Raw genomic sequence first — 12664 nt, forward strand, 5'->3', positions numbered from 1 at the left:
TTGAGTCAGTTGGGTTTGCAGCCTGCTGAGAGAAGCATCCAACTCATCCTTTCTCCACCTCTCTGAGAAACCCTAAGAATACAGAGTGTGATAGCTGAAACCCCTGATGCCACATTTCTCCTTGAAAGCCTGCCAGACTAATCCCTGACGTCGCCTGAAGAGAACTGTTCCAAAAGAATCCCAGTGACGGGCGTTTACGTGTATTTTGAGACGCCAGGAAAAGGACAACTGATATCATTCTATACTTTATCCTTTCCCTTCAAGAATTACCAAGTATTTGGCTAAAGTATTTTTTTGTCTTTCTTTGTAAAGCGATCTCTGCAGAGAAAACTTCTCATTTTTTTCTCTAACCGCGCGTGTGTGTGTGTGTGAGAGTGAGAGAGAGAGACAGAAAGAGAGAGAGAGAGACAGAAAGAGAGAGAGAGAGAGAGTGTGTGTGTGTGTTGGGCTAAGTTAGAAGGGAACTTTTATATTTCAATCTGTGTGTTAATGCTTTGCATCTTTACTGAATATGTTTTGTTTTATAATAAATTGATAATTTTGTTGTTTAAAGAAACCTGGTTGGTGGATTTTATTCTGAAATAAAAAGAGTATATAATTAGTTATATCAGTAACTGGGTAAAAATTTAAATATATGTTGTGACCTGCGAAGAAGTGGAATTAGAGAAAGACAGTGCACTCATCCTGCCTCTGTCATAACATTACTCAGAGAATCACGAGAGTCAACTGTTATGTTAATGATGTGACATAAGTTATGCTTGATTGTGCTAACAAAAAAGTACTACTCTCTGAATTATTCATACATTCAAAGCACTAGAAACTCAAACTCAAAAAGTTAAAAGTCACATTTGGAATGAAACTGTTAGATTGATAATGTCATGGTCCTGTAGTTTTTTTTTTCGGAATACGCGGTTTGCCTTTAAGGCTTGCAAGGGATCAGTATTGCTTTAAGAGCCGGCAAGCCTTAGGAGTTACAGGAAGGTGCATTTTCGTTGCCTTACAAACAGCCATTTGGAGACTGCGATTCAAAGGGTGCATTCTTGTTACCATAGATACAACCACTGGGAGTGAGTCTCATGCGATACATTTGTTACAATTCAGTTTTGAACTGGCTTTTTAGTCGAAGACAGTTTGTTCTAACAGACACAGACACAGAGGACACAGTTGTGTTTAGCACACCTGAAAAAGAGCTCGCAACCATTTAAACTGAAGGAATAGGACTTTAGTCTACGTATTATTATCTCTCAAAATTCTAAAAGTCAAGCCAAAACAGAGATCTCTGGTAATTTAGATTGAAGAAAGGGAAGCTAGACTGTGACAATCTTTCATCCCTCAAAAACTCTATGGCAGCTTGATTCCATTGAAGGTATTTGCAAGTCATTAATTGTTGAAATTTGCTGGCGAAGGAAAGCAACATTCTGTGAGGACTTCAAGCAACATTGGACTGTAAATTTGCAAGGACACTAATTTTTTTCAATTTTAAATGTTGTTTATATCTTCAGTGTTTAAGAATTTAGTTCTTCTAATTAAAGAGTTAATTTGTTGATTTAAAGACTTTTTGGTTTGGTTTGGTTAGCCTCATTTGGGGGGGGTTAATAAATGGTACAATTTGGCTGGGTCTTTCTTTAATTTGTAAAGTTTGAAATGATACGTTAGCCGATCTATAGAGCGATGGGATTGAATTAAAAGTGCATTGGTCCCACTACAATCAGAATCGTATATTTTGATTGGGGACTTTGACAGGAGTGGTCAGTCGTAACAATAACCAAAACAATTTTTAATTTAGAAATATTAAACAATAATGATGAACCCTTCAACATAAACTTTATTTTCTATGTATATAGATATAGTTCAGTGGATTTCATCTCTATACAGTGAATGACTGTAGTTTTTTTATTTCAATTACAGATTGATGGAAATGATTTGTTTTTACATTTCACAAACAGATTACTTCACTACAGTTACAGTATTGGCTGTACCTAATTAGCTGTGTGTATTAGTCAGCAAGAGAAGAACTAACTCGCCCAAAAAACAAACCTTCTGTAGCCGGTTCCACCAGGCAGATTCTTCTTTTTTCCCACTTTTCTTGCCACTACCTCTTGCTCCACCTCCAGACTCCTTTGGCTTTGCTGTAGAAAAAGGCATTACGATTTTTATTTTATTTATTTTTATTTATTTAGAGATACAGCACTGAAACAGGCTCTTCGGCCCACCGAGTCTGTGCCGACCAACGACCACCCATTTATACTGATCCTACATTAATCCCATATTCCCTACTACATCCCCACCACCTACCTACACTCGGGGCAATTTATAATGGCCAATTTACCTACCAACCTGCAAGTCTTTGGCTGAGGGAGGAAACCGGAGCACCCAGCGGAAACCCACGCGGTCACAGGGAGAACTTGCAAACTCCGCACAGGCAGTACCCAGAACTGAACCCGGGTCGCTGGAGCTGTGAGCCTGCGGTGCTAACCACTGCGCCACTGTGCCACCCCTACAATACTGAGATGACTTTTGATCTTGTACATAGAAGTATTTATCTCTATTTTTATTCATTCATGGGATGCGGACGTCGCTGGCAACCCAGCATTTATTGTTCATCCCTAATTGCAGTCGAGAAGTTGGTGAGGAGTTGTTTTCTGAACTGCTGTAGTCCATGTGGTGGAGGTTCTTCCAGGTACTGTTACCTGCACGAAACCATCAAGACACACCAATATGGGTACAGCAGTATCTAATCCAAGGGGTGGGGAGGGCCAATAGCTGGATAAACTAATATCAACTAATGTAGTACAGGGTACAGTAACATAGGTTATGCTTTAGAACCAGTAACCCAGAGGCCTGGACTAATAACTCAGAGCACCTGAGCTCATGATAGCTTTAAAAAATCTGGAAATAAAGAACTAGTATCAGTAAAAGTGACCATGAAGCTGTAAGATAGTCATAAAAAAATGAACTAGCTCATTAATGCCCTTTAGCAAAGAAACCTGCTGTCCTTAACCCAGTCTGATCCATATGTGACTCCAGTCCCACACAAACTTGATGGACTCTTACTTGTCCTAAGCAGCCTAGCAAGTCACTTAGTTTCCCTCTCAGGGAAGTCCTTAGGGCACACCAACAGTGCTGTTTGGAAGTGAGTTCCAGGAATTTGACCCAGCGAAAGCAAAGGAACGGTGGTATAGTTCCACTATAGTCAGGATGGTGTATGGCTTGGAGGGGAAGCTTTGTCCTGGATGGTGTTGAGCTTCTTGAGTGTTGTTGGAGCTGCACCCATCCAGGCAAATGGAGAGTATTCCATCACACTCCTGACTTGTGCCTTGTAGATGGTGAACAGTCTTTGTCAGGAGGTGAGTTACCCGCTGCAGAATTCCTAGCCTCTGACCTGCTCTTGTAGCCACAGTATTTACGCGGCTGGTCCAGTTCAGTTTCTGGGCAATGGTGACCCCCAGGATGTCGATAGTGGGGGAATTCAGCGATCGTAATGCCATTGAACATCAGGGAGATGGTCAGATTCTCTCTTGTTTGTGATGATTATTGCCTGGCCCTTGTGTGGTGTAATTGTTACTTGCCACTAATCAGCCCAAGCCTGGATGTTGTCCGGGTCTTGCTGCATCCGGGCACAGGCTGCTTCAGTATCTGAGGAGTCTCAAATGGTGCTGAACATTATGCAATCCTCAGCCAGCATCACTACTTTTGACCTTATGATAGAGGGAAGGTCATTGATGAAGCAGCTGAAGATGGTTGGGCCTAGGACACCAGCATTGCCAGCAAGACCCACATCTCGAGAATTAATAAAAAGTCTGAGAGATTAAAAATGTTCTTATTACAAATATTAGTAGTGAAACAGTACTGGTATGAGGGGGAGACGGTGGCATAGTGGTAATGTCACTGAACTAGTAATCCCTCAGGACACAGGTTCAAATCCCACCATGGCAGCTGGTGGAATTCAAATTCCATTAATAAATAACAATCTGGAATTGAAAGCTGGTCTCAACAATGGTGCCATGAAACTACTCATTAATTATTGTAAATGCCTTTTAGACCTACATGTGACTCCAGATCCACAGCAATGTGGTTGATTCTTAACTGGCCTCCAAAATGGCCCAGCAAGCCACTCAGTTGTCAAGGGCAATTAGGGATGGGAAATAAATGCTGACCTTGCCAGTGACACCCATATCCCGTGAAATAAAAGAAAAAAACATGATTTATTTTATTCAGCTACAGGGATTGAGTCAGGGAGCGGGACTGACAGCGTAACTCCGTGGAGAGCCAGCATGGACTCAATGGGCCGAATGACCGCCTTCTGCGCTGTTAATGACTGAGACTCTATTAGAGAAACTTGAACACCGGCATCTATCCCATCAGGAAATACGTTTTCAGAATCAAAACTCAGGAGTGCTTTACCTTTAATGTCACTGGCTTTTGGTCCTGCTGCCTTTTTATTTTTGGGGAAATACTTCTCAAATCCTGAAACAAGAAATAATTAAACTAAAACTCATTCTCATTACCTATGATAATGCTGCTTAATGAAATAATTCCTATTAACTTAAAATTCCTAGGAAGGTGAACTGAAAATAAATGACATTTTGGACAAAAAAGTAATGCTTCTCTATGTCCAAAATGATCATGTAATATCCAGAGCAGTGAGCAGGTATTAATAGGATGCCCCATCTTTATAATCTGGCCCCATGTTCTGCAGATCAATCTTGGTGCCATTGCTGCATTTAACACTGCACATAGCCCAAAGGAGAGCAAATTAGCAAGTCTCTTCTGATTTCTGAAGAACATACCACCTCTCACATTTTAAGAAAATTAATAAAACGACCTGTTTGAGATAAGCAAAATCATTCTGACATTGAAACTACATGGTGCAAACCTCTGCCAATGAGCACACAATGTGCTCAGATGCCATTTCTACACCTGCCATTTTAACTGGTGTCTGAACCAACATACATGAATTTCATGTGAATATATTTAGCATTTGTAGGTCTATCTGCCCGGACCCTACTGTTGCACTGAATTTTACAGCAGACATCCCACATAGCATACTACATTAGATTTCATAGCTGCTAAGCTAACTCTACAGGAAAAACACTACATTTCTGCAATAAAAAACATTTATTGTAAATCACTAGTTTGTCTCTGCTATAAATAAAAATGGATTCTCTTACACTTACCTTTTGGTTGTTTCGAAGTGTGCAATCTAAAAGTCAACATATTGCCTTGATATCCTGAACTTCTGTCAATGTATGGTCCGATATACTGAATTCAGAATAAAAAAAAACAATTAAACTCAGCTCAGGAACTCCTCAACGTCAAAATACAATACAGTTTTGTAACAGGATTATCAAACAGCTAATTTGGAAAAAGAGCCCTGTTCCAAGTCTGGTTAAAGCAAAACCTGAAACTATTTTTAGTTTAAACACAGTGTTTCCTTCAACCATGTAAAACTTCTATTATCTTACATCAATCATCTTCCAGCACACTGTAATTCAGTTGTACTCCTTCACTAATGTCTGAAGCAAGAAAAAAAGTGTCATGGTGGCGTATTGTGTAATCTTTGTTTCTAATACTCCTGATGTACGATGTTAAAAATATGATGCTCAAAGCATTTATTCAAACAGACAGATTAAATCATTTCGACAAAATGAACTGCAATCCACAACAGCTTGTATCTTATAAGCTTAGTTTTCGGTTTTGATTTACAGACAACTTTTTGTGTTGAATGTAGATTAGGTCTTAATAATAAAGCAAGAATTTGCATTTACATAAGCACCTTTCATGATCACAAAATGCCCCAAAGCACTTTCTAGCCAACAATTAGTGTAATCACTGTTATAATGTGCGAAACACAGCAGCCAATTTATACACAGCAAGCTCCCAGTGTCAGAAAAAAGATAAAGAGCTCACTCTGAAACTGAGCTCCAGATCAATGTCGACTCCTTCTCTGAAGCACGTGAGAAAATGGGTCTTTCACCAAACACTCGGAAAACGAAGGTCCTCTTCCAACCAGCTCTCACAGCACAACACCTCCCTCTGTCAATCAAGATCAATGGTGAGATCCTGGAAAATGTGGACCATTTTCCTCATCTTGGGAGCCTCCGCTCAGCTGACGGCAGACATAGGCGACAAGGTTCAGCATTGCCTCCAATGTGCCAGCTCAGTCTTCGGCTGACAGAGAGTATTTGAGAATCAGGATCTCAAACCTGAGACTGAGATCATGATTTACCAGGCAGCAGTGATCCCTGCACTCCTATGTGCTTCGGAGACTTGGACAACCTACAGGAGGCACCTCAAAGCACTGGAGAAGTACGATCAGAGGTGCCTCCGCAAGATCCTCCATATCTGGTGGCAAGAAAGGCGATTCAACAGCAACGTCCTCTCTCAAGCCAATCTGCCCAGCATCGGGGCGTTAAACACCCAAAACCAGCTCCATAGGGTGGGACATGTTGTTTGCATGCCTGACACCAGATTCCGAAGCAGCTGTTCTACTCAGAACTTGGTCGTGGCAGGAGACTCCCAGGAGGACAGTGGAAACGCTTTAGAGATGTCCTCAAAACATCCCTGAAGAAATCAAACATCCCCATCGGCTCCTGGGAGTCCCTGGCTCGTGACCATACTGGATAGAGAAAGCTCATTCAGGAAGGCATCATACACCTTGAGATACTTCGTCAGGAGCACGCGGAGGCAAAGTTGAGGCATCGGAGAGAGCCACAAACCCTCCAAAATACTCATCTACCTGACCCCTCATGCACCACCTGCCCCTCATGTGGCAGTCTGCAGATCATGCATTGGACATCACCCATCTCAGAATCCATCGACCTGGAGTGGAAGCAAGTCATCTTTCATCCCGAGAGACCATCAGCAAAGAGATAATGACCAGATTGTGATACTGATTGCGGGATGAACATTCGCCAGGACACGGGTGAAAAATCCCCTGCTCTTCTTCAAATAGCGCCACAGGAGAGCAGTCGGGGCCTCGGTTTAATGTCTCATCCAAAAGAAGGAACATCTGATAGTACTGCACTTTCAAGCGTCAAGCTAGATTATGTGCTCAAGTCTCTGGAGTGGGACCTGAACCAACAATCTTCTGACTCAGAGTTTGATTTTATTTAAATTAAGCTGCTTGATTTGACAGTCTCTAAAAAGAGAAATATGTGGGAATTATTTTAAAGTAATTACATTATATTTCCCAAGTATTAATACTTCAACACCCCTATTTTTTCAGACTAACCAGTAACTAGTGGGCAAGTTTAAGATAACCTGCTTGTTTGTCCTGAAGCTTTGCACTCTCCCCTCAAGTCTTCTCCAAGCTCATCTCGCCCATGAGATCCATCGCCTCTTGCTTTGATCCTATACCCACCAAACTGATGACCACCCAACTTCCCTTCCTGGCTCCCACATGAGCTGATATTGTTAATGGCTCCCTCTCCACAGGCACTGTCCCCCTACCCTTCAAATCTGGTGTCACCAGTCCCCCTCCTTAAAAAAAACTCAACTCCTCAGTCCCTGCAAACCACCACTTGTCCTTGAAGATGTTGTCGCCTACCAAATCCATGCCCACTTTTCCCTCAACTCCATTTTTGAATCTCTTAAATCAAGTTTCTGACCCTGCCACGATACTGCAACAGCCCTTATCAAAGTCACAAATGATATCTTGTGTGACTGTGACCATAGTAAACTATCCTTCCTCATCCTTCTTGAGCTGATTGGAGACTTTAACATGGTTGACACACCCTCTGATGTTCAGCTGGGTGTAATTGCACTCGCCTGGTTCCTTATCTATCCAGTCAGAGCCAGAGAATCACCTGCAATGGCTTTTCTTCACATTCCCACACCACTGCTTCTGGACTTCCCAAATGAGTTATTCTTGACCCCATCCTATTTCACATCTACAAGCTGTCCAACGACATCATTCGAAAACAGGTCAGGTTCCACATGTACACTGATGACACCCAGCTCTGGTTATTCTGGAAAAATAGGAGTGTTGAAGTCTTAATAGTTTGGGAAATATAATGATGTAACTACTTCACCATCACCTCTCGTGGCCCCTGCATTGTTTCTGGTTTGTCATGCTGCTTGTCTGAGATTCAGTATTCGATGAGCAGAAATTGTTTCCAATAACGGGAAGACGACAAACTCTGTTCTCTCACCACTGTCTGAGGCGGCACCAGACTCTTCACAACCTTGCCTTTCTATTTGACGCTGAGCTGAGCTTCCAACCACATATACTCTCCATCACTAAGACCACCTACTTCCAGCTCCATAGCATTGTCCATCACTGCCCCTGCTTCATCCATGACTTTGTTAACTCTAGACTGTTCCAATGTTCTCCTGGTCAGCCTTGCATCTTGCACCATCAATAAATGAGAACTCATTCAAAACTCTACTGCCCATGTCCTAATTAACGATTTGGACTATGGCATCAAAAAGACAATTTCTAAATTTGCGGATGATACCAAATTGGGGAGGATAGTCCATACTGAGGAGGACTGCAACAAATTACAAGAGGACATTAATAAATTTGCAGAATGGGCAAATAATTGGCAAATAAAGTTCAACACAGATAAATGCGAGGCAGTATATTTTGAAACAAAGACTTGCATTTATATAGTGCCTTTCATAACCACCAGATGTCTCAAAGCACTTTACAGCCAATATTTTGAAGCGTAGTCACTGTTGGAATGAAGGAGAAACAGCAGCCAGTATGCACACAGCAAACTCCCACAATATAATAACCAGATATCCTGTTTTTTGTGATGTTTTTTGTGAGCAGAATTTCTCACCCACAGCTGTTACAAAAATTTCTAAATTCACTTGTAACAGCCCTTCAAAACACTCCCACAGGGGATGCTGAGACCAAGTGGGCCCACATCAGAGACGCCATCTATGAGTCAGCTTTGACCACCTACGGCAAAAGTGCGAAGAGAAATGCAGACTGGTTTCAATCTCATAATGAAGAGCTGGAACCTGTCATAGCCGCTAAGCGCATTGCACTTTTGAACTACAAGAAAGCCCCCAGCGATTTAACATCCGCAGCACTTAAAGCAGCCAGAAGTACTGCACAAAGAACAGCTAGGCGTTGCGCAAACGACTACTGGCAACACCTATGCAGTCATATTCAGCTGGCCTCAGACACCGGAAACATCAGAGGAATGTATGATGGCATGAAGAGAGCTCTTGGGCCAACCATCAAGAAGATCACCCCCCTCAAATCTAAATCGGGGGACATAATCACTGACCAACGCAAACAGATGGACCGCTGGGTTGAGCACTACCTAGAACTGTACTCCAGGGAGAATGCTGTCACTGAGACTGCCCTCAATGCAGCCCAGCCTCTACCAGTCATGGATGAGCTGGACATACAGCCAACCAAATCGGAACTCAGTGATGCCATTGATTCCCTAGCCAGCGGAAAAGCCCCTGGGAAGGACAGTATTACCCCTGAAATAATCAAGAGTGCCAAGCCTGCTATACTCTCAGCACTACATGAACTGCTATGCCTGTGCTGGGACGAGGGAGCAGTACCCCAGGACATGCGCGATGCCAACATCATCACCCTCTATAAAAACAAAGGTGACCGCGGTGACTGTAACAACTACCGTGGAATCTCCCTGCTCAGCATAGTGGGGAAAGTCTTTGCTCGAGTCGCTCTGAACAGGCTCCAGAAGCTGGCCGAGCGCGTCTACCCTGAGGCACAGTGTGGCTTTCGTGCAGAGAGATCGACTATTGACATGCTGTTCTCCCTTCGTCAGATACAGGAGAAATGCCGTGAACAACAGATGCCCCTCTACATTGCTTTCATTGATCTCACCAAAGCCTTTGACCTCGTCAGCAGACGTGGTCTCTTCAGACTACTAGAAAAGATCGGATGTCCACCAAAGCTACTAAGTATCATCACCTCATTCCATGACAATATGAAAGGCACAATTCAACATGGTGGCTCCTCATCAGAGCCCTTTCCTATCCTGAGTGGTGTGAAACAGGGCTGTGTTCTCGCACCCACACTTTTTGGGATTTTCTTCTCCCTGCTGCTTTCACATGCGTTCAAATCCTCTGAAGAAGGAATTTTCCTCCACACAAGATCAGGGGGCAGGTTGTTCAACCTTGCCCGTCTAAGAGCGAAGTCCAAAGTACGGAAAGTCCTCATCAGAGAACTCCTCTTTGCTGACGATGCTGCTTTAACATCTCACACTGAAGAATGCCTGCAGAGTCTCATCGACAGGTTTGCGTCTGCCTGCAATGAATTTGGCCTAACCATCAGCCTCAAGAAAACGAACATCATGGGGCAGGATGTCAGAAATGCTCCATCCATCAATATTGGCGACCACGCTCTGGAAGTGGTTCAAGAGTTCACCTACCTAGGCTCAACTATCACCAGTAACCTGTCTCTAGATGCAGAAATCAACAAGCGCATGGGTAAGGCTTCCACTGCTATGTTCAGACTGGCCAAGAGAGTGTGGGAAAATGGCGCACTGACACGGAACACAAAAGTCCGAGTGTATCAGGCCTGTGTCCTCAGCACCTTGCTCTACGGCAGCGAGGCCTGGACAACGTATGCCAGCCAAGAGCGACGTCTCAATTCATTCCATCTTCGCTGCCTTCGGAGAATACTTGGCATCAGGTGGCAGGACTATATCTCCAACACAGAAGTCCTTGAAGCGGCCAACATCCCCAGCTTATACACACTACTGAGTCAGCGGCGCTTGAGATGGCTTGGCCATGTGAGCCGCATGGAAGATGGCAGGATCCCCAAAGACACATTGTACAGCGAGCTCGCCACTGGTATCAGACCCACCGGCCGTCCATGTCTCCGTTATAAAGACGTCTGCAAACGCGACATGAAATCGTGTGACATTGATCACAAGTCGTGGGAGTCAGTTGCCAGCATTCGCCAGAGCTGGCGGGCAGCCATAAAGACAGGGCTAAATTGTGGCGAGTCGAAGAGACTTAGTAGTTGGCAGGAAAAAAGACAGAGGCGCAAGGGGAGAGCCAACTGTGCAACAGCCCCAACAAACAAATTTCTCTGCAGCACCTGTGGAAGAGCCTGTTACTCCAGAATTGGCCTTTATAGCCACTCCAGGCGCTGCTTCACAAACCACTGACCACCTCCAGGCGCGTATCCATTGTCTCTCGAGATAAGGAGGCCCAAAAGAAAGAAGTCACTGTTGGAATGAAGGAGAAACAGCAGCCAGTATGCACACAGCAAACTCCCACAATATAATAACCAGATATCCTGTTTTTTGTGATGTTGATTGAAGGATAAATATTGGCCAGGGCACTGGGAATAACTAGCCTGCTCTTCTTCGAAATAGTGCCCTGGGATCCTTTGCATCCACCTGCGCAGGAAGATGGGACCTCAGTTTAACATCTCATCCAAAAGACAGCACCTCCAACAGTGCAGCGCCCCCTCAGGACTACATTGGAGTAGCAGCCTTGATTTTTGTGCTCAAGCCCAGGGGTGGGACTTGAACCCAGAACTTTGTGTCTCAAAGACAAGAGTGCTACCAACTGAGCCACTGTTGACACACATTTTGGCAGGAAGCATAAGGAGGTCACTTATTACTTGGAAAAGGAATCTGGGAGTACAAATACACCAATCACTAAAGTTGCACCACAGGTTAGCAAGGTCATTAAAAAAAGCAAACCAAGCACGAGGTGTTATTTGTAGAGGGATAGAATTGAAAAGTAGGGAAGTTATGGTCAACCTGTTTTGAACCTTGGTTAGACCACACTTACAGTACTGCATACAGTTCCGGTCGCCATATTATAAAAAGGATAGAAAGGAACTTCAGAGGGTATAGAGAAGATTTACAAGGATGATACCAGAAATGCGTGGCACAGAGTCGGTGGGCCGAAGGGCCTGTTTCAGTGCTGTATCTCTAAATAAAATAAAAATTCCGCTGTGAAGCGTCCTTGGACACAGCACAAGTTCACCCACCGGCACCCTCCAATATCACACTCCCAGGTCCCCATCTCACCCAGCAGCCTCGCTGTCCCGGCCACAGTCCCCAGGCCCGGGTGAACACTCGCCGGCAGCTGGTCAGCAGCCTGAAGGCAAGCGCCATGGCCTGGGCTCCAAGCTCAATGTCAGCGCCTGGGCCGCTCACAGACTGACTCCACGATCCCGTTCAGCTCCAAAATCCGACCGATTTACTCAGATATGAAGGGACAAACTGCCCGCCTTTATCTTCTCTTTTGTAAAGTTTATATTTTAAACTGTTTGAAAACCACAATGACAGCAGCTCACAGTTCCACCTCAAATTAGGTCCCCAGTCCTTTACTTAATTCACTCCGGTGGTAAAACGTCCTGCCTGCCAATGTGTTCCGGCAATGACTGTTCATTGAAATCACTGTGACTGTCAGGTCTGGGACGCAACTGGACAGTTCTGTTCTGTATGAGAGTGAAGACTCGGTGCTATATTCCTGCTTTTTTAAATTTTAAAAAACAGCCACTTTGTATTCAGCAAAATCCCCAAAACTGCAAAGTAGTTTTTTTTAAAAAGAAAAATGCTGCGGCTGCTGGAAATCTCAAATAAAACCCGAAAATGCCGGAAATACGCATCAGGTCTGGCAGCTGAGAGAGAAACAGATTTAACGTTTCAGGTCTGCGATCTTTCATCAGAATTTAGTTAATCTGTTTTAGTGATATTGGAGGATTAAA

The 12664-nt window shown here is 43.8% G+C and overlaps 1 protein-coding gene across 2 annotated transcripts in view; it reads right to left on the bottom strand.

Moving 5' to 3' along the window:
* Positions 1–12350, bottom strand: part of LOC137378830 (mitochondrial inner membrane m-AAA protease component AFG3L1-like) — a 75419-nt gene extending 63069 nt beyond the window's left edge. Inside the window, exons 1-4 of one of the 2 annotated variants that reach the window (XM_068049249.1) lie at positions 11982–12350; positions 5178–5262; positions 4405–4467; positions 2038–2129 (exon numbers count right to left, since the gene is read on the bottom strand). In XM_068049249.1, the coding sequence (XP_067905350.1) occupies positions 2038–2129; positions 4405–4467; positions 5178–5262; positions 11982–12068 (327 nt within the window). In that variant the 5' untranslated portion in view covers positions 12069–12350. The remainder of the gene's footprint in view (positions 1–2037; positions 2130–4404; positions 4468–5177; positions 5263–11981) is intronic. The other variant, XM_068049250.1, reaches the window with a different exon arrangement.
* Positions 12351–12664: the final 314 nt, after the last annotated feature.

Source organism: Heterodontus francisci, chromosome 17 (assembly GCF_036365525.1).
Source record: "Heterodontus francisci isolate sHetFra1 chromosome 17, sHetFra1.hap1, whole genome shotgun sequence".
Lineage (NCBI taxonomy): Eukaryota > Metazoa > Chordata > Chondrichthyes > Heterodontiformes > Heterodontidae > Heterodontus > Heterodontus francisci.